The sequence below is a fragment of the Bos mutus genome, chromosome 11 (assembly GCF_027580195.1).
Source record: "Bos mutus isolate GX-2022 chromosome 11, NWIPB_WYAK_1.1, whole genome shotgun sequence".
Lineage (NCBI taxonomy): Eukaryota > Metazoa > Chordata > Mammalia > Artiodactyla > Bovidae > Bos > Bos mutus.
This window is the reverse complement of record NC_091627.1, coordinates 51,967,716-51,990,090: the sequence shown is the minus strand read 5'-3', so window position 1 is coordinate 51,990,090 and position 22,375 is coordinate 51,967,716. Positions and strand designations below refer to the sequence as shown.

Sequence of the window (22,375 nt, the reverse complement as noted above, 5' to 3'; positions counted from 1 at the left end):
GTAACTGAGAAAATAGCAGCCTGATTATATTTTAACAATCATTCTAAGTAATTCACTTGCAGCCTCTTCATATATTATAAAGTCAGCATATAATTAAGGGGAAAGGGGCTCAAAATGTATGGGACTGAACTCAAAGCAAAGACTTTTTATTTTGATATATGACATTTCTCAACACAGGTTATTCTATGCAAAATGTACAATTCTGTGGGCTTTTGATCTGAAATATTTCCCTTCCCACAACACAAATCTAAAATGCTTTGTTCAAAGTTAGCTGAGGGCCTCAGCTTCTCACAAAGCCTTCCGAGGACAATCCAATCCAACTCAGCCCACAGGGATATCTCTTAGTTCTTTGACACTTATTGTCTTCACCTCTCAGTTGTTACGTGGTATGTGTCTAGACTTCCAAAAAGGTTTCACATTCCTCAAGAACAGGAGCCAGGTCTTATATGTCATTTATCCTTCATAACATATAGTTCAGGATTCATCAATTCCCTACTCACCAACTCTTCCCAATACCACAAGGGAATTCCTGTAACAATGCATAAGTAATTCTGAATTTCAGAGTCCCAATGAGACCTAGCTCCATCTATTACCTAGTGGGTATGGATATTTTATTTCAAATAATCAAAATAACAAAATTAAGAAGTTAAAAAACAAGTTAGTCTTCCAAATGAACACATAGCTAATCATCAATCGCTTGATAATGTCCACTTAAAAGAATAGGAACTACTATTATTAAACAAGTAAGACTATATCAGATATAGGGTACATTTTGAGACTAGGTTGGAGTGAAATTTTTCTTCAGGTTTGAATAACTCTATGTCAACTACAAAAATTAGACCTCATCAACTATACAGTCTTTTCCCCATAAACCATTTCTTTGAAAACATACAAAACAATGTAGCTTTAGAGCAGTATTACTTTAGAATATATCCTTTAAGTCATCTCTCATCATTTTAGATGAGAAAACTGAGGCCCAAGTATGTGTCTGTGTTAGTCACTAAGTCGTGTCCAACTCTTTGTGATCCCATGGACTATATAGTAGCCTGCCGGGCTCCTCTGTCCATGGAATTCTCCAGGCAAGAATACTGGAGTGGGGTACCATTTCCTTCTCCAGGGGATCTTCCTGACCCAGGGATCGAACCTGGGTCTCCTGCATTGCAGGAGGCCCAAAACATCAAAGGCATTTACTTTGAGTCACCTAATTAGTCACCGACAGAAATAGGAGTAGTGCACTAGTGTTCAGACATCAGATTAATGTAACTTTTGTTACATGTGACTCTTTTGTTTAGAGCACAATATATGTATGTATTTTAAATTATAATTCAAATACATACAAAATGGATATAAAAACACTGAACACCACTTTCAATGAAACATGCACATGAGAGTATACAAGTGCATGCACACTGCATTCCATGATAGATTCTCTGAATTTACACGAGTGTACAACACAACCATTCTTAACTCACGAAGTTTAAAGATGATTGTATTCCAAGGGTTTGTAAAATATGAGCATTTCTTACCTGGCAGCTGTATGAGGGATTGATAAAAGACATGAAAAACTTGAGCTATTATATGATTAGACATCAGACTTTTTTTGGCACTAGAGGTTTACTCCTACCTGGGGTTCCAGGATCTAACGCTTTTAATGAAAAGAAGACCAGAGACTTGAGAAGGATCACCCAACACAGGAGGTTTCATCACCTGTTGCCCACATTGCAGTTTTAAGTGGACTACAGGTGATTATCACCTACATTTTCCTCTGGGCCAGTTATGACTCCAGTTCTACTTATTGTGCCTAAAACCTTCACCATTGTAGTTGCTTCTTTAGGTTAGAAATCTTAGCTGGGAAAATAGCTTCAGCAGTGACCATACCACTTTACCCCAGGTCATGAAAAGGACAGTATCTTGTGGGGAAGGACCCCTGTGGGAGAGGGCTGGAGGGTCTACACATAACAGAAGAGCTGTGGATGAGAATGGACGTCTCCTTTTAAACTGCCCATATTCTCCAATACCAATATTCATACATAGCTGGTTAACTAGGGATTTGAAAATAATGAATGATAAGCACTTAACTCCTTTCATAATACCTATGATTCAAACTGAGATGTGTTTTATCCCACCCCATGAAGAGTAACAGGGCCTCAGATTCTGATGGTCAAAACTTTTAAGAAAACATCCACCCCAACACCCCTTAAAGATATAACCATCTCCATGAACTTCCTTTGCCTCTCATATATAAAAGTTGATATCTTGATAGTTTTAATAGGTACCCAGGCAAGAACAAGGAAAATGTAGAAACATGCTCACTGCAGTTGATCTTTTCTTTCTAAATACTTAGGCATATAAAAGAATTAAACAGCAACAATGGAAATCTGAATATAACAAAGAACAGCAGCTTTTTACAACAGCATCAGTGTTATGATATATAACAAAAAGGTAGCAAATTTGGTTGAAACACATTGAAATGGTTGCACCCTTAATCTTGCAAGGGTGGTGACTTTTTTTCTTATTAAGTATTTCAGCTTTTGCATTGCAAAGTTTTCATTTGTTTATATCAGAACCAAGTTTTTGACAATTCTTGTGTATCAGTTTCTTTCCCAATTTACTCTACAATTTTTAGAAGAGCAGACTGATTCTCTGGCCAAACATCAATAAAGGGTATTCTCTCATCCTGAAATCTTTCAAATGAAGAAGAATACAGTCTTCTGATTAGCCTTACTTTAGAGAAAGCTTACTAAATGACTACAGAATGGGTTCATTCCATGTATGCAATGACTCTCCTTCCCAAAGGGAAGAAAGACTGAGAAATAAAGGAATGAAAATACCATTTTCAGCTTCTCAAGTTTAGATCATCATTGGAGAGTATATCTGTATTGTAGAATTCTTGACTTAAATAAAGAATAAATAAGTAGATCTTTTGCCCCAAGTTGGTTAAAACAGTAAGTAAAGAGGGCTTGATTGGTCACATTTGACTTCATCAAAACGCCATCCCCCTGCTTTCAAAATTAATGTTTACAATGAGATAGTTTAGATTAGAAAGTGAAGTTACTCACCATAGAAGAATCACTGCTTCCACTCCCGATCGGAGCTCCCTCAGCACAGGTTGGGAGGTGGGTAGAAAGTTGACTAGCCCTGCCCCCATCTATGACATCACAATCTACCTCATAAAAGGTAGTGAAAGTGCTCTGAATTCCTGTCTGATTTCCGAGAGATACAGAAAAGAAAGAGTGAGAGAGAGAGCAAGAGAAAAAAAAAAAAAAATGTACCCTATTGGGAAGGGATTAGGGAGGTGGAAGAGGGAGTGAGTATTTGGGAGAAAAAGGCCTGTGAATGAATTAAGTACTGAAAGAGATATGGGTGGGCCTCCGTGGTATTAAGCAGCCCGGCCCTTTGGATTCCTCATTGGTTCTTTTGAACAGATAAATTAATCATTTGGGAGAAGGAGGATGAAGGAGCATCCCGCATCGTCAGGCACTGTAGGGGAAAACTGTAGTGGGGTTCAAAGGGAATGAATCCCCTATTTAAAGCATTGAAGATCACCAAGAAAGAAAGCAAGGGCTGAAACTCTTAACGACTGGAACAGCAAGTGGGGATTGTCAGATGTCTTTGTTAGAAGTTCCATTGCCCTGCTGCGTGACCTTCAGAAAGCTCTGGGTCTCAGCACACTCAGCCAGTACCTGGTGCTAAGGGGGTACTTACCTCTTCCATTGGGTTCACTGAGGAATTAATGCACTCATTGTTGCTAGAATGGCATTTTAAAAAAATTTCTCCTTTTTGCACTCAAGGGTGAGTTTTGTGATGGGCACCATTGAAAAGATAAGCCAATAACCAATGTCGAGTTTGACTCTTGGAATTTCTACCTCTTAAAATGTTATCTCTGACATAAAATACTACTGACAATCTTGACAAAGTTTTTCTACGTGAACTGAATATAACATACTCCTAAAAGGGAGAGTTAGCTCTCTCTTCAAACCTGGAGAGAAATCAAATGGCAATACTGCTACAATCACAAGGTCCCCTATGCAGGTACTTTCAGAGGTCAAGTTCAGATGACCCACTAATGCTCAGTGACCAAACATTTTTGTTATATGCAATTCTGCTATAGTCACAGAGTTACAGCTTTGTTTAAAGTCTGAATATATATATATAGTCAGGCAAAATGGGAAAATAATGTGATCTAAGCTTTTTTTTCTTTTCTAATGTAGATTTAGAGCTTTGAAAATTGAACTACTCACAGTCTCAAGTGAGTATTATGACAAAACAAAAGGAGGAGCAAGCAGTCCTGAAACATCCACATGGAAGCCAGATCTTTAATCTGACCAGTGGAATATATGAAAAGTGAATCTATTTCCACAAAGAATATTCTAGTAAAGTTTCAAAATAATAGTTTGTAATTCACATCATGAATGGTTAAAGGCCAGAGACTATTTTTGCATGCAGATAAACAAAACTCCTAATTTGGATTTTTTTTCTGGTGTTTTAAGCCAATACAGTTCTATTTCCAATCCTGTCATTCTTACCTTACCAAATATCTAAGTGTTTAGACCACAGTTTTAAACTAAAATTAGTAGATTAGGGAGCATTTTGAAACACAGGAGCTCCTAAATACAAACTGATTATGACTTTGGCAACATTACTCCCATCTTTTACTTTAAAATAAATGTTAAAGGCATTTAAAGGTTGTCTCTAGGGAACTAAAGACAAAAAGAAAAAATAACTGACATATGAGAAGAAAGAATGAAATTTTTCCTATATTTGCATTTTTTAGTATTTTTTAGAAGAAGTGATAATACTCTGCACATGTTTTCCTTGCTGAATATTCTATTCTCATCTTCAATAAATCTAAGTCTAAATTCAAATTCACCTTTAATAGCTTTTATTGTGTTAAATTTCACAATGAACCTATAAAGCTATTTTCTTGCAATTTTTGCGTATTGAATCATTGACTTGTTGGCTTATCTTTCCTTTTTGATGCTTTGTAACAGTCCCATTTGGTTTTAGAAATTAGCCATCTCCTGATTTCCCCATTGTAGGTAAAGTGTTATTCTTTTACCAATTTTATAATCAAACAGTTTCAAAAGTGATAATTATATACCAGAAACTCATTTCTGTCATCTCATCTTTTGTACAATATATAAAGGTCACTATTTTAAGATTAATGATGCATCTGTCCATTCTCCCAATAAACACTTTAAAATTTTTACTACTCAACAAAGAGGGACACTTTTGCCAATATTAAGGTATTAGAATAAAATTGGAGTTAAACACTTTTTAAATATTGAACTAAAACAAACTGGCCTTAGATTATATTTTTTTTGCATTTCTAATTAATTATATCATTTATTTGTAAGTAGAACATGACTTCAGGAACCCAATGCAAAACTAGGCTGCATCAAATGGATGCAGAGTGGTAAACTGTGCTGACTTTTTCCGTGATTTAGTATGATTGATTGCAATAATGTATTTAGTTATGATATTAGTTAAAATAACAAAATTTTCTTTGACACAGAATGCAGTGCCTGGATCAGAAAATTTCTAGGTCTTCTTGGGATCTAGCCTCTTGATACTGTTCATGAAAACTAAGTCTCACTGCAATTATGGATTTGATGCATACTTCCTATGACATTACAGAAATGGATGAGTTAGCCCTTCAAGACAAGACATGAAGTGTTTGCAAGATTTCAGTCAAGAGACTTCATTATTGAAGTCATGATTATAATTTTCTTCAGATCAGAGAAATGTAAGATTGGTTTCAAATATTTATTTGCTTATTATGAAAAAAAAAAGTTTTAAGTTAGTGCAAAGGATGAAGAAAAGCCAGCTGGAATAATTTGTATACTCCAAAAGAATAATTGGCAGATCTATTTACCAAGTAATTTATCATGGAAGACATGATCAGGCATTTGGCATGCAATGTGACCAAAATCTTAAATATCCCAACAAGAGAGAATACAATTAATTTTGATAGCAAAATATTTGAATTAGAAGTTTCCAAATAAAGAAATGATGTTTGAATTTGTCTTAAGATAGTATCTTACATACAGAACCCTGGACTTAAAAGCGTACATGTCCTTAGAAAATGATGCAGACTGGAACTTCTCCAGGATATTCTCTTTCAGTCGCAAAATAAAGTTGCAAAAGGAAACAGAGAAAAGAAGGCAGACTATAGAGATTTGACAGAACATCTAGCCAGACTTCCAATCAAGTTCATTATCAACAAGACATCTGTATAGATGAAGGTATTCAGAGAAAAGCAATAAAATAAGATATAGTACTGATGATGAAAGAAAAGTTTAAAGTCTAAATTAATCTTGCCTTCAAGAAAATAGAATTAGGATGAAATATTTGAAATACATATGTATTGCCCAGAAGGAAAATGACTGTTCAAGATACAGTAAGACAATGTATTTTGAAGCAGTAAAACAAATCTGAACTAAAAATCCTTCATATTGCCCATCCAGAAGTCTTTCCCATTTGTAAGATACATGGGCCATAACATGACGTATTTCTCCTCTAAAGGGCTGTGATCAAAGGCAGATTTTATTAATCATTTAAACTGGGGAAAGCATTTGAAATAGTCTGTATGGACAGAATGTAGACAATAGTAAGTTAAGCACAGTTTTATTTCCAGTAAACCAAGAAAACCAGTGAATACACAGAGGGAGCTCAACAGACGGCCCGCTATTCCAGCTGAAAATGCTAAAACAGTAAGATGAGAAACTGAGGTAAAATGAAAAAAGAGACTATACAACCTAATAAAAGCACAATGGACAGAAAAATTTACCCTTTTACAAAAATTACTTGCTATTAGAGGTAAAGAACCTTGAATGCTCCCACCCAACCAATATTTAGCACTGTTCCTTTTATGTGGGAGTTGAAATGCAATAGGAACATAAAATTCAATGAATTAAAATATCCTTATAAGAACAAGCAATAAATACAACTCTGAACTCTGATGGTTAGTTTGTCATTAGAAGTTAGGAACAGCTTATGGAACCATTGTTTTTTTCCTAGGAAAAATACTGCTCCTGTCTCAGTTTTGCTATCGGCATCTCTTTATTTCCTTTATTTTGAGTCATCTGAGGTCATACAAAATCAATAATGAAATTCCCAGATAACATTAAGTATATGGTTTTAATATTCATATTCTCTTTTTAAATTTAATTATATATTTTATATCAACTTGTTCATATTTTAACTCTCTTAAGGCATGTCCAAGTAGAAACAAGAATAAAAACACAATAGATTTGGGTAATCCATTCAAAATAACATATTTCTTGACTAGAGCTGACAAATCGGAGGGTATACAGGAAAACCAAAAATGAGGAACTGAATTATAGATACTGTGTCTAAATAAAGATATTCAATCAACACTTCAGCTTCTCATAATTATTTGGTTCAACTGAAGGGAACAGGTAGATCTGGGTTGCTCTCATATATCCAAAACTAGTTTAAAATGGGGGAGAAGGTGCTAGCTCCTAAAATACTACTACAGACATTACTTCTTAAAACATACTGATAAACAAAGAACATCTTAGAAGGAACTCAGACAATTATTACATGTAGACAAGATCTCTGAACATATCTCACGGGAAAATTGTATAAACCAGGATATCTTTAGCTACGTTTTCCTGTGTTTCACAGATATCAAAAGATTTGTGCAATCATTATCCCTCATTTAGGTGCCTTCTATGTATCTCACTTCCAAGTTTCTGTAAAATATTACTATTCATTTGATGCCAAAAAAACCCTTAGAATATTAAAATCAAAGACATTAATTACTAACAGATAATTGCATGAAAAATTTGCCTGCCTTATTTTAATTCGTGGTTTTTGAAACTTGAAAAAATTCTAAAACCCAAAGGAATGAAAGTTCATTGATTCAGTGACAGGTAATGGCATTGATATTTCTGACTCAGAGACACTCTTCTGTTCATAAAGTCACTAACACTTTTTGCTCTTATGAGCAATAATGCCCTTAAACTAAAATGTAAACTGCTCAGCTCACAAGTTCAGGTGATGTAATCAAGTGAATCCACTGAGTAGACCCTAGTTTGGTCAATCCATGTCTCCATTTGAGGTCAAAGAGTTATTTGCTTGGTTCACATCCCAGCTTTGCCACAATCGAGTCTGTTTTCTTAGTTTAGGATTTACATTAGCAAAGTCTTTTTCTATGTATAAAACAATTTAGTAAGATAACGAACTGGTTTAATTTCATGAGTGAATAACTGATTTTTTTTTTTTCGATGAATAGAATTAACCATACTGGTAACTTTAGATTAGTATCGTTGAGTATATATCTGAAGAGTTACTTCTTACAGTGAAGCAACATACCCTCCTCCTTTGTGTAAGATTATTATTTGAAGTCAGGGTGATATACTGTGGTGCTACAGACATAAAGCTTTCTATGATGCCTGAAACCCAAGGAGATTTTTTACTTTCTTATAAAACTTATTTCAAATTTCTTCCAAAAATAATCCCTGGAGTTTGTTAAATGTCACTTTTACAACACTGAGAATGAATTTGCACTGAAAAAAACTTAAGGGTTATTTTTATCTTAAGGTTTGCATAATTTGGGTTGTGCAAAAGTCAATGACCATGGACAATGACATGAATGTAACTAAGGAAGATTTAAAGTGGGAATCAGAATTTCTATGGTTATAGTTGTACCATCATAACACATTAAGGCGTAGGCTGTTGGGAGAAAGATTGAGTTATGCAACAACCCATCATACTAGAAGATTAAGTGCAAAGAACTATTGCCATTCTGAATTCATAATGATGAATACCGATTTAATTTTCTTACTATTACAGAGTTTCTTCATTATCCCTCCGTTGAGATTGATAATCTGACTTTAGCTTTAATCTTACTTTCCTTGGATCTGGATTTTCCTACTTTCCCAAGATTAGAAAAAGTTCTTTAAGCCAAATACTTAATAACTTACCCTCTGGAAGGTCTGGATAAAATTCTTTGAAACTGCTGTGAGTTGCCTGAACACATACCCTTTTGTTTAAATGAAGCATAGAAGTGCATTCCAAACTCAAACTGAAATAGCTAGCAATTTAGATTTTTTTCCCATTACTACTACACTTTGATCAGTGGAGATAATCAAGAATTGACAATAGACAGAATCAGAAGATACATAAAAAAAGACTCTTTTTCCCCAAAATTGTGCTTAAAGTACGAGTCTACACAACAAGGTATCAATACAATGCTTGTTTCAGTGATTGTTTCATCCCATTACAAAATACTGATACTTTTTTATAGAGGGAATAAAAAAATTTTCAAGTATAATGCAATTCTCATCTCAAACAACCACCATTATATATATGTGTGTGTATATATATATACACACACACAAGTATATATAGGTATGTATATGTATATATATATGGTATTGTACAAATATATATATAACATTGTACAAAGAAACACTGTATGTTCCCCCAAATTGTATTACATTGAATTAGATATTAGTCACAGTTGTCAATCATTTGTTCATTTCTTAATTATTGCTTATTAAGGGGACAAGGAAGCAAATCAGCTTTATTTGTTGTGTGTATATATGTAAGCATGTGCATATAGCATATATGTATTTTATTCAAATTGACTTGAATATGACTAGTTTCTAGTATTTTTATGAGTGTTTTTTAGCTATTACCATGAATATTCATGTTAGTTTTAACTGAGCCCAATGTTTGAATGATATGAAACATAATTGACCCCTTATTCTCCAATTTTCTTTTTACCAATCCAGATCCTACCAGTGTTGCCAATTATGCTTGCTCACCTTGTCAAACTTTTCTCCATAACCCAATTGAGAGGAATTCAAATTTGGAAAGGAGATATTTAAAAGACAAAAGAACAAAAGTTCACTTAGGGCAAATTACTCAGTGCTTCAGGAATAGGTCATGGCTTCACTTAATCAGCCTGAGGGCTAAGGGAACTAACATTTGTCACCTCTAAACTCTGTTCCTATATTTTGTTTGCATGAAAAAAGGCATTTATTTGCAATAAAATCTATTAACTTTGTAACTTCTCATGTAGAGTCAGCTCTAAGTTATATCAGTGGCCCTCCATCTCTGAACCTGAACATCAAATTCTTGTCAAGAGCAGAGTTATCGCTCTTGTGTTCTGGCTTTCTTGTTATAATGGGGCTCCTGTTGTATTTAAACTTAACATTTTAGATAGAATTTTTTGGTTTTATCAGAATGCTTGATATTCAGCATTCTAAATTCGAAATCCCTACATTTGTGTTTTGAATCTCATTCTTAATAATGTACAAAGTATAAATCTTTGGGTAGCTAAAGATTATCAAGGCTTATAAAATGGTTTTTGTTTCTCCAGTTGCATGTGCATATCTCCATTTTTAAATTTAAAAGAATGTATTAAATTCTCTGAAACTGAATGCAGAAAAATTAATTAAAAATATGACAATCAAATATACAGGTAATTTCCATAGCATGGCATTGGAACTCATTTGTATTCAAAACATATTTACATGCTGAAAAAGTGTGGTTCAACTTGTCTCCCCTGATGAATAAAATGCTGTCACCTTTAATGGATATTACTTGTATTGAACTTATTTATGTTATGCTATGGTTAAATTTATTTTTCCTTTGTTTTCTCTTTTTCCTTTTTTTATGCTTCTTCCTTCCTCCTCTCCCCTTTCCTCTTTATCTTTTCTTCTTACAACAGTCTTTTTCCAGAAAGCATGTAAACCAGCTTAAGATTAAACTACCAAACATTAAACTAAACAAGCAAATAAAGCCAGTATTTAAACTATCAGGCTGTTTAATTGTCTGGGCTTTCATTTCCTCTGCTTTTCCTCTAACATTTCTATCACTCTTTGAGGGTTTTTTTTGTTTGTTGGTTGGTTTGTTTTAATTCCCTTTCCCATTACCTGCTTAGCAACCACATTGAGCTGAACTGGCTCACAAATATGCATCTTCTACTGTGAGATTTAATAAGAATGGCACCTTTCCACTGTCGAGAAATGTTTAAGCCAATGACTTTTAAAAAAAATTGATTGCCAGCCAGAAAACTAATGCTGCTTCTTAGATAGCAGTTGCATGAATGAGCATCCATAGGCATACACCCTGGTTTCGTCTATTTCTCTAGTTCCCATTATGACTCATGAAAAGCTTTGCACCCACTGTCACCATGTCCTATTGAGATTTCCTGAGCCACCTCTCAAGTCAAAGGCAGACACCAGAGAAGAAGCCTTTCCCACTTTGTACACATAGACTCACATAAAACATACACATGCTGACATGGTATACAATTATGCACATGAGCATATTTTTAGTTTAAGTTCATCATGCCAGCATAAGACTATAAAAATATGGCATTCAGTTTTTAAATCCAAATAATTTTTCTTGGCAAAAGGGAAAAAAAATTATCCATATCTCTTCTGCTTCAGTAGAAACTTTGACTCCTAATGAAAATACTGTTCTAGGGGTTTTCAGAGAAGGCACAGTTTTGAATACCATGTACACAAAGACATAGGAAAAAAACAAGGACAATTTAAGTATTTCTCTTTTTAATTGCATATTATATGCAATACTATATTTAATATATATATATATGCATACTGTATTTAATATAGCAACTTCGTAAAAATGTGGCAACTTCGTCATGCCAGACAACAAAATAAACGGGGCCCAAAGCATGGATGAACTTTCTTGGCAAAATCATTGAAAGTTTGTGTGTATGGGGTCTCACATTCTTGACTCTTTCAGAATTTTGAAGACAGTCATGTGTGCTACCGTGCAAAATAAACATATTGCTGTTTTTTTTGTTGTTTTTTGTTTTTTCTCTATTGGCCATCAATGAAGGATGAAGAAGAAGATGGAGGCAGAGTGGCAAAGACAGCAGACTACAGATGCAGGTGTGGCACCAAATAGCAATCAAGCTTGGAAAAAAATCATGAAGAAACCAAGAGCAGGCCCATAACTGAGCAATATAAGCAAATCTTTATAATGCATTTGACTCAATTATTATAAAGTGGTATAACATTCCTCTGAAAGAAGCCTTCTCCCATGCAAGGATTTACGAACATTGCCAATAAGACTCAAAGAAGGAAACAGGCTTTGTGATAAGTGTTCTCAAACACTTCTGCCAATACCAACAGTGCAAGTGATAAAAGCCAGTGATGGTTTGGACTACAACTAAATGAGGAAAATACAATGGAAATGAAGCTCTGGAGGCAGTGATGAACAATGGGCACTGAGAGGACGACGGAGAGCAACTCTGCCCATAAAACTTGCTTAGATGAGGTTGCGGAGTCTGAGATCCACAAAGATGCTCTGCGCATCCATGTAAATAATAAGATTTCGAAAGTAACAAATGAAAGCACACAAGGCAAGCGAAACAAAATGCACTCAGTCCCACAGGTGCTTGATACAGATGGACATGAAAGCTGAATGGTATGGGAAACTATACCATTGAGGCTGAAGATAAGAAAGGAAGCAAGGGAAGTGCAATGTTTCGATCACTTCTTGGCAGAGAGAATCTTGGTAATAACCAATGTGGCAGGAAGGACACATTGCAAGACAGATTGCTCTTGGTTGTTGAAGAATGTTGAAGCGGGATCATTTTGGAAAAGGAGGGGTGACTATGCTTTGCTAAGAGGCACAAAATCGCAGTTTACTGAGCACTAGATGAGACTGCATGGAACAGACTTTCTAAATGGAATCTCCATGCAAGCCAGATAAGCTCTTTTCCCAGCTAAGTTTTCTAAATGCCAAACAATACAGGAACTGAAACCTTTGGGTTCAAGGATGATTTTTACACATATTTTTAATCAAATGGTGAATTTCTGGAAATGTCTTGAGGAAGAATTGAGCTTCATGACCAGTCTGATGTTCACAAGGCATTCACCATATGGATAACATTCTGTTTCTGATAATGCCACACTGAAAATGGCAGCATCATGTCTGACTGGGAAAAGAACTAAAGGTGGCAGAGCCACACTTTGGAATTTGCAAATAGTTTACAATAGATGGCATCTTGTGTTGAAAGAAAGGGACTGAGGGAGGAGAAGAAGCCAAGGTAAGAACCTCAACACATACATTTGGAAATCTTGCCAAGAAATCATGATACTTCTATTCATTGAGCTTTTTGCTTCTTTGCATTTGATGAAAATGGACCAGATACTTATATTTTCATGAGAAGGGAAACACTGAAGTGATTGAATAAAAGATCTATAATTGTTAGTGTCTGACAACCATGTTAGTTTTTGGCAACAGCAAATCAACCTGTATTAAATCCAAATGCTTTCTGGCTTTTAAAGGTTATTGATAACCTAGTATGCATTGGAACCTGATGAATGAATTCCTATTGTTTTCACCATCTCTAACATGTGAACACAATCCACACATAGAGAGGCTGGCTCCTGAACAGAGAATGAAAATTACTAGGACTAACAGAGGGAAGTAGACTTACAATGAGTAAATATACAAAAGCCCCAAATAATTATAATAGTCACAACTTGGCAGTGACTTTCCAGACTATGAAATTAGTTTTCTTGTGAAGAATGGAGATTTTATAGGGCTAGCATAAACACAGGGTAATTGGAAAATCAAATTGTTCATTGTGAGTTTTTGTAAAGTCTGGAATAATGGTGATAACATTTAAAAGAAAAAAAAAAAAAAACTACCTATGAATCACTGTAGTTTGGTGTTTTTAGCAGTACTGTTGCCAAGAATGCTTGCTTTGGAAGAACAACAGTGGAAACTCGAATTGCGAAGCCCAGGTCCCAGCTTACCCCTGACACAATGAGCTCTCCTCCCAGATTCTGTACTTCGGCTTTCACCTTGCTGCAGATGTTAAGCTGATGGCAATACAAGGCAATTCGTTGAAGGTAGGCTAATAAATCCTGCTTACACGCTGAATCAGGACACTATAAAACATTAAAAAAAATTATCTCAATTAGTAAGAATCTTTCAGTTTCTAATACTTGTTATATAGAAGCCGTGAGAAGAAAAGTTTTCACTGTCATATACCTTAATTATATCCATTCAACTTGATAGTGCATTGAAGCTTCAGAAATGCTTTAGGGAATTTAGAAGGCCACAGTGATAGGTGAGAATGGTTAGTTCCACTTTGTTAAAATTCTACACAAAGAATTTTAATGATCTCCCAGAAAGTCTTATTGGGATGAATGTATAAGTATTTTATCAATTATCTTCTAAACTGCAAAGAAAACAATATTCTATAGGATTTCTCTTAATGGCCCATTCCATGGTCACTATATGCAAAGTTATTTTAACACAGACAGCAAAGCAACATATGCTAGAAGGAAATCATTCTGTGTGGCAGTCTCTCTGCCATAGTAGAAGAGAGTTTCAATTTGATTTGTTGAAACATGTATAATATCATGTATGAAATGAGTTGCCAGTCCAGGTTCGATGCACGATACTGTATGCTTGGGGCTGGTGCACTGGGACGACCCAGAGGGATGGTATGGGGAGGGAGGAGGGAGGAGGGTTCAGGATGGGGAACACATGTATACCTGTGGTGGATTCATTTCGATATTGGCAAAACTAATACAATATTGTAAAGTTTAAAAATAAAATAAAATTTAAAAAAAAAAGGAAAATGCATTTGTTTCTTTTGGCTTTATAAGAAATGTATCATTCACTAAAGAAACTCTATTGCACTTTCTGGAATATCATATTTATCAAAAAATTTAGCAACATGATAAAGTTAATTTAAACCAGAGACTGTGAGAAGAATCAAGACCATTGTACAAGAAAAAGATGTGAGTAAAATGAGTTTGAAGCCCATTGAAATAAGCTCATCAGTGTAACAACAGGACCCTTCTAAGGATGCAGCGGAGATATTGAATTCTTAAAAAAAAATCGGGTGACCAAGGATTTTGAATTCTCTTTGTAACTTAAGTCGGTAGATGTCCGTCAAATACACACTGAACAGAGCTGAACACTTTCAGAGACATTTACATGCTTCCCTAAAGCATTTCTGAAGCTTCAATGCCAACGGCTATCCAGCAATTGAAATATATTCCTATTGCTATCCAAAGTTCAGTTCAAAATTCTCCAGGACATTCTATTGTTCTCCCTCAACCTGGCACTTAAAAAGGACATATAATCACCAGATCCTTGATGAAACACTATAAGAAACGAGCACCCACAGCCCAAAGTAAAGTACCTTATTTAGAACAAAAGTATGAGAAAAAGACTCCAGCTAAGCTTCCTTCAAGCTCAAGAAAAGGAATTCTTTCATTAATACTATGAAGCCAGTCATTTGACATAGCCATTTATTTAATAAGTTACAAAGGGGTCTTTTTTCTACATAACACTTACCATTGTGGTATTTTTTTTTCAGTAACTGCATTTATCAAGAAAGAATCCCACAGAGACTGTTTTTAGCTTCCTACAAGTTCTTCATACTGTAATATTTATCCTACTCCAGAGACCCATATACTGAAAGGAATTAACTTTAAAATGATATCTCCCTAAAGGCCTTTCATACAAATACCTTGCAGCAAATTAAAATGGAAGTTCTATCTCAATGGAACAGTAATTAAAAATGCAACAGTCCGTAAAAAGTTTATACTGTGTGCATATCTCAAATCTTCATAAAAATATTTTCTGGCAAAATAAAGCCAACCAATGCACATTTTGGAAATGCTCATTCTATTCTGTTATTTAAACTGAAGTACTAAAACACAAATAAAGGCATTATGGACCAAGAAAAATAACTCTTATACCATTGGAATAGTAGAAATGGATGCATTATTTGAAAAAGAAATGTTCCATTCAGACCAAACATTAGCAAAAATTGCAGGCTGCTTCACAACTGATGACAGGAAGAATGCTACAAAGAGGTTATGTTTATCTTTTCTTCATTAAGTCATCATTAAATATCATTTTAATACTTCTTCACAATCTCAAGATACATCTAAAATCCTGGGATTTGTATGTGTGTGTGCACATGTGATTTGCTTTCCAGATATCAAAGCTGTTTGGGGGCTACGTTTCTGGATACATAATTGTTGGAAATAAAGATCCAAAATTACAAAATCAAAAACAAGAATCACAATAAAAAATATTGAGCTCAAGGAGCCTAAACATACTGAGAAGTAGTTTTAGCCATTGAGATTCGGAATATAATGGAAAAACCATCCAAACTTCATCTACTTTTACTCCTTAGGGGTCCATCCTAGCACAATCCTCTCTCAGAACCAACTGCCAATCTGTGGTCACTCCACTTATCCCAATATTTGCATAAAATTGCCTCAACATTTGCAGAAAAAAATGCAGCATTCTTTCCCGGCTGGTGCATTTCTGTATGTTTGCATGTATGAGTGCTATTTTCAAATAAACTCATTTTCTCTCCTCTCTTTTACATGAACCCTCTAGGTGACATATGGAACTCAACCTTTGCTCCAAAATGTAGGAAGCTTGACAATCAGTAGTGCCCTGAAATTAGCAATATAATAATGGTTTGGTCCTTAATCACTATACATTTCAGGAGATTTTCAAATTTTGGTAATATTTAGTAAATTATTTTTACTCTTAAGTGTTTCTCAAAAATTCAAAAGTAAGCAAAACATTCCCCCAGATTTGCTATCATATATATAATATGAGACAATCTGTTGGCTTATTTTAAAAGTAATCCCAATAGTTTAATCATGAGTTTTTCTTTTCAGACTTCAGAAGATGAGTAAATTTGGATATTGACTTGAGGTATTCTATAATATGGGATGTTGAAGGCAAGTATTTAGAGAAACAGTCTTATATTAGAAAATGAGGGAGATAAAATATAGTAAGTAACTCAAAAACCACAGGAGACCACGGCCATTTATGGGAGAGGTGGTTGTGGTTTAGTCATTAAGTCATGTTCAACTCTTTGTGATCCCATGGGCTGTAGTCCACCATGGAATTTTCCAGGCATGAATGTTGGAGTTGGTAGCCATTTCCTTCTCCAGGGGATCTTCCTGACCCAGGGATCAAACCCGCATCTCCTGCATCACAGGCAGTCTTTTGCATTGCAGGCAGATTCTCTACCAATTGAGCTACGAGAAAAGCCCTCCTCCACAGAGGAGGAAAAAATCCTAAATCTTTCAGTGTTCCCAAAGAGGATGATCTGTTTTGTAGTAAATTCATGTTCATAATGTTTTTCCATGTAAATAACAGTTTATATATTTTCTATTTCAGAATCTTAATATATATTTTAAGACATTTTCCTTTGAAACTGGCTCAAACTGTAAGCCACCATTGTTTAAAGAGATAAGCATCAGTTATTTGAAAGAGTCTATTGCCTAAAGTACGCTTGTAAGAAATGGCCCATTATTGAAAAAAGACATACTTAGAACAGGATTTTAGAGTTCCAGTTCAGCAAAATAAAATGAAAAGAGTAGAAATAAACTCAAATATTCAACCTTGAGATTGAGAACTATTTTAATGTGAATCTTACTTAATTCAATCTAAAGGCATAAAAGATACCCTGAGAATTTTGTTAATTTCTGATGCACTTTGTGTCTGGATAAAAATAAAGCTGAAATCTGAATGTTTTTGATTATGTGGACATGTATGCCAGGACATAAATTATAATGAATTATAAAGAGCATTATTATAGCAAGATCAATTATAACAAGAAATAAAGTTGTTTCTTTTGCTTCCCATTTCTGCAATGTCATTGAGTTTCTGAATGAAGACAGCCAGGATAATCCATGATTCCTTAAAGGTTATGTCTCTTAAAAAGTGGATACCCTATGTTTCTGAATAGTGTAAATTTAAAAAATAAAATAAAATTAAAAAATGAAAATAAAATAAAAAAAAAAAAAAAGTGGATACCCTTCTTTCTAAAGGAACTTTGAAAACAGAACCCACCTTTGGCATCAACTCAATCTCAACAGAGTTAGAGGTCAGTTTGTAAAATGGTAGCAATTCTCTACAATTCATTCTTCAGAGGCATTTAATAGAGTGCATAAAACCCATTACAGAACCCAAGAGCTAGTTAATGACCCCACTCAGCATGTGCTTGCTCTTCCCTCTTATATTACCTGATCAGCCACAGCGCGGGCTAATTTGTCCATTCGAGAACCTGCTTCGGCAATTTTCTTGGCGGCATTAATGACATCAGATGTATTTTTCAACGGGCCTTTGCCTCTGAAACAACAGGCACAACATAATTAGAAATTCACTTTATGGCAGGAAATAGACACACCTACCATATTGTTTGTCCAGGACTCTGCTTTTGTATTTGATTTGGCTCTGACCATGTTAGAGGAAATTTGAATGTTTTCTTGATTCACTTCAATTTCCATTTAAATAATCCACTTTATTACATTCATTTTCAGGAAATATTTTTCCCTATTTGGATGGGCATGCTCACATTTTATTCTTTACATGAGTTTCTATATTTTTTGAACAGTGGTCCATTAAAAAAGATGATCACTACAAGGGCAATGGGAATTTAACATGTAAATGCTTATCATGTGTCTATGCTGTTGTACACATTTATCTTCATAACAACCCTAACAAGCAGGCATCATCATCCCCATTTTAGAGAAGAGAAAAATAGACTAAAGTGATTAACTCACCCAAGCTTATGCAAATCATGTGATAAATTCTAAATTTAAATCAGTCTAGCCAAAATAAATGCTCATTCACTGTCTTTCACACCATGCCCAGCATTATTATTATGTTAATTATATTTTTAAGTCCATTTTGGCTCTTTGAGAAACCATTGTCTCCTGTCCATAACTGGGGACTATTTGGCCAAAATTTCAGAAATCTGCTGAGCTCTTTCTCTTGCTGGCTTATATGCTTCTGGGACTAATTTATGAAAGAACACTCATAGAACACTGTGTGAAAGTAGATGTCTTTCTATTGCCAAAAACCATTGCCCCAATATTTTCTTTTTTTATTTTTTTAATTTTATTTTATTTTTAAACTTTACATAATTGTATTAGTTTTGCCAAATATCAAAATGAATCCGCCACAGGTATACATGTGTTCCCCATCCTGAACCCTCCTCCCTCCTCCCTCCCCATACCATCCCTCTGGGTCATCCCAGTGCACTAGCCCCAAGCATCCAGTATCATGCATTGAACCAATATTTTCACATAAGGTTTTCAATTAGGTGAACTGTTTAATATTACATGTCTTTCAAATATTTATTAGAAAGGGAAAGGAAACTACGCTGCATTATAAATTTTTAAACAAAATGTTGCATATGATATACCTTCTCCTTTCTTGAAAGGTAAATAACATGATAGACTTAATACATTTATTCTTCTATTTTTAGCATTGTTACTGGTCTCCTTGTGCTCGGTTGCTCAGTCATACCCAACTCTTTGCAACTCCATGGACTATAGCCTGCCAGGGTCCTCTGCCCATGGCATTTTCCAGGCAAGAATACTGGAGTTGCGATTTCGTACTCCAACTGGTCTCCTCATATGCATGTAAAAATCAATGCATTTTTTAGGACTACAAAATTATAATCCTATAGTTAAACGTGGTGAGATACAGAGAAAAGCTACTCAGAAGTCATTTATTTAGATTGCATAGAGAGTAGGCAATGATTGCCATTGTTCCATAATAACATTTTATAAAATGGAAGACTTAAAATGACTTTAGAAAATAAATGTAAATGAAGGGCATTTTGTTTCCCTCTTAATTTTGCTTCTGGTATTTTTAGTGTTAGTAGCTAAAAGTAAGATATATTGTGTTCACATCAATGCTTAAACATGTACATAGGGAAATTCAAAACTTAAGATACTTCATTTTGCTATGGCAACATTAACTCTAGAAAGTGAAAGAGAGTGAAAAAGTTGGCTTAAAACTCAACATTCAGAAAACTAAGATCATAGCATCTGGTCCCATCAATTCATGGCAAATAGATGAGGAAACAATGGAAACAGTGAGAGACTTTATTTTGGGGGGCTCTAAAATCAGTGCAGATGGTGACTGCAGCCATAAAATTAAAAGACTCTTGCTCCTTGGAAGAAAAGTCATGCCCAACCTAGACAGCATATTAAAAAGCAGAGACATTCCTTTGCCAACAAAGGGCCATGTTCTCAAAGCTATGTTTTTCCAGTAGTCATGTATGGATGTGAGAGTTGGACTATAAAGAAAGCCGAGCACCGAAGAATTGGTACTTTTGAACTGTGGTGTTGGAGAAGACTCTTAAGAGTCTCTTGGACTGCAAGGAGATCCAACCAGTCCATACTAAAACAAATCAATCCTGAATATTCTTTGGAAGGACAGATGCTGAAGCTGATGGAAGAACTGACTCATTGAAAAAGACCCTGATGCTGGGAAAGATTGAAGGTGGGAGAAGAAGGGGATGACAGAGGATGAGATGGTTGGATGGCATCACTGACTCAATGGACATGAGTTTGAGTAGGCTCCAGGAGTTGGTGATGAACAGGGAAGCCTGCAGTCCATGGGGTTGCAAAGAGTCGACTAAATGAACTGAACTGAACATTAACTCTTCCACAAAAGGCATTGATTCTATCCATTTGCTATATAGATTTTTAAATACATAGATTTTACATGTGCATTTTATATAATATGAGTGAATTAAAGATTCTGTGACAATTTGGCTCTCATTCTCTCACATTATTTTTTAAATTATCTCTAAATAAACTTTTGTTTTTGGTTTATATTTTTAAAGGAAATTCTAGATGCAGAATCTGTCAATATTTAATAGTATTCTCATTATTATTTATTTCTCTGTAACTTCCAAACCTTAGAAAATCCTTTTTTACAATCTTAGTCTGATAAAAAATTGTTGTTACTTTTTGCCTTCATCTTAACCCATTCCTACTGGAGAAGGGATAATCTACCCACTCCAGTATTCTTGGGCTTCCCTTACAGCTCAACTGGTAAAAAATCCTCCTGCAATGAGGGAGACCTGGGTTTGATCCCTGGGTAGGGAAGATCCCCTGGAGAAGGGAAAGGCTACCCACTCCAGTATTCTGGCCTGGAGAATTCCATAGACTGTATAGTCCATGGGGTTGTAAAGAGTCGGACACAACTGAACAACTTTCACTTTCACTAACCCATTCACAAAGGGCTGCATTATACTTGATATTTCATTAATAAAAATCTTGGTGTTTGTTTACTCCAAGAATTTCAAAGGATTTGTAGAAATGCTTATTCATGAACCTTTCATGAAAACTTTCAACAGTGGATTGATTCTGACATTTATAGAGGCTTGAATCTGTCTGAGGCTCAGGCTTCCTAAATTTCAGCTAAAGCATCATTAGAAGCATGTCTTCTTGTAATTAAAAAGAGACTACAGATTTACTATTATATTGTTATTTAAAAAGTTTGACACTAGAATTCACAATGTAGACTCAATTAAATTCTTGGAGTCACAAGTGGATGATAGGGATATATTTCATGAAACTAGAGAGCAATGTAGAAATTTTGAGATCATCAAATATTTCCTCATTTTCTAGCTGAGAAAGCTGAAATCCAAAGAGGAGGCTAAGTGACCTGCCCAGGATGATAAGAAGAGAAAAAAAAGGACTGAACCTCTGTGTCCCTAATCATAATTTTGTTGGTTGCCATGAAGGAGGGGTGGAGGAGGGAAGGACTGGGAAGGTAGGACTAGCAGATGCAAACTATTATATGCAGGAGGAAGAAACACCAACAAGCTCTTACTATATAGCACGGGGCACTATAATCAATGTTGTGCTCAGCTGCTCAGTTGTGTCTGAGTCTTTGTGATCCTATGGACTGTAGCCCATCAGAGTCCTCTGTCCATGGCATTTTCCAGGCAAGAATACTGGAGTGTGTTACTCTTTCCTTCTCCAAGGGATCTTCCTGACCCAGGGAGGGAACCTGCATCTCTTGCATCTTCTGGCATTGGCAGGAGATTCTTTACCACTGAGCCACCTGGGAAGCCCACTATATTCAATATCATATGATAAAACATAGTGGAAAATAATATTTTTTAAAATGTCCATATGTGTATAACTGGGTCCCTTTGCTGTACAGCAGAGACTGGCACAACATCATTGATCAATTATACTTCAATTTAAAAAAAATTAAAAAATATTACAAGAAGAGATTTATGAGTTAGAAAACAATAGAACATGGGATGGACATGTACACATTGCTGTATTTAAAATAGATAAGCAACAAGGACCTACTGGATAGCAAAATTTGGATATGGAACACTGCTCAATGTTATGAATACATGTATATGTATGGCTGAGTCTTTTTGCTGTTCACCTCAATCTATCACAACATTGTTTATTAATCGACTATAGTGAGTGAAGGCAATGGCACCCCACTGCAGTACTCTTGCCTGGAAAATCCCATGGGCAGAGGAGCCTGGTGGGCTGCCGTCCATGGGGTCGCACAGAGTCGGACACGAATGAAG

The 22,375-nt window shown here is 35.2% G+C and overlaps 1 protein-coding gene across 1 annotated transcript in view; it reads right to left on the bottom strand.

Annotated features, from left to right (window-relative positions):
• Positions 1-22,375, bottom strand: part of CTNNA2 (catenin alpha 2) — a 1,382,498-nt gene that overhangs the window by 31,119 nt on the left and 1,329,004 nt on the right. The window contains exons 16-18 of the mRNA XM_070379403.1: positions 18,039-18,144; positions 13,776-13,910; positions 3,060-3,203 (exon numbers count right to left, since the gene is read on the bottom strand). Of these exons, the coding sequence (XP_070235504.1) occupies positions 3,060-3,203; positions 13,776-13,910; positions 18,039-18,144 (385 nt within the window). The remainder of the gene's footprint in view (positions 1-3,059; positions 3,204-13,775; positions 13,911-18,038; positions 18,145-22,375) is intronic.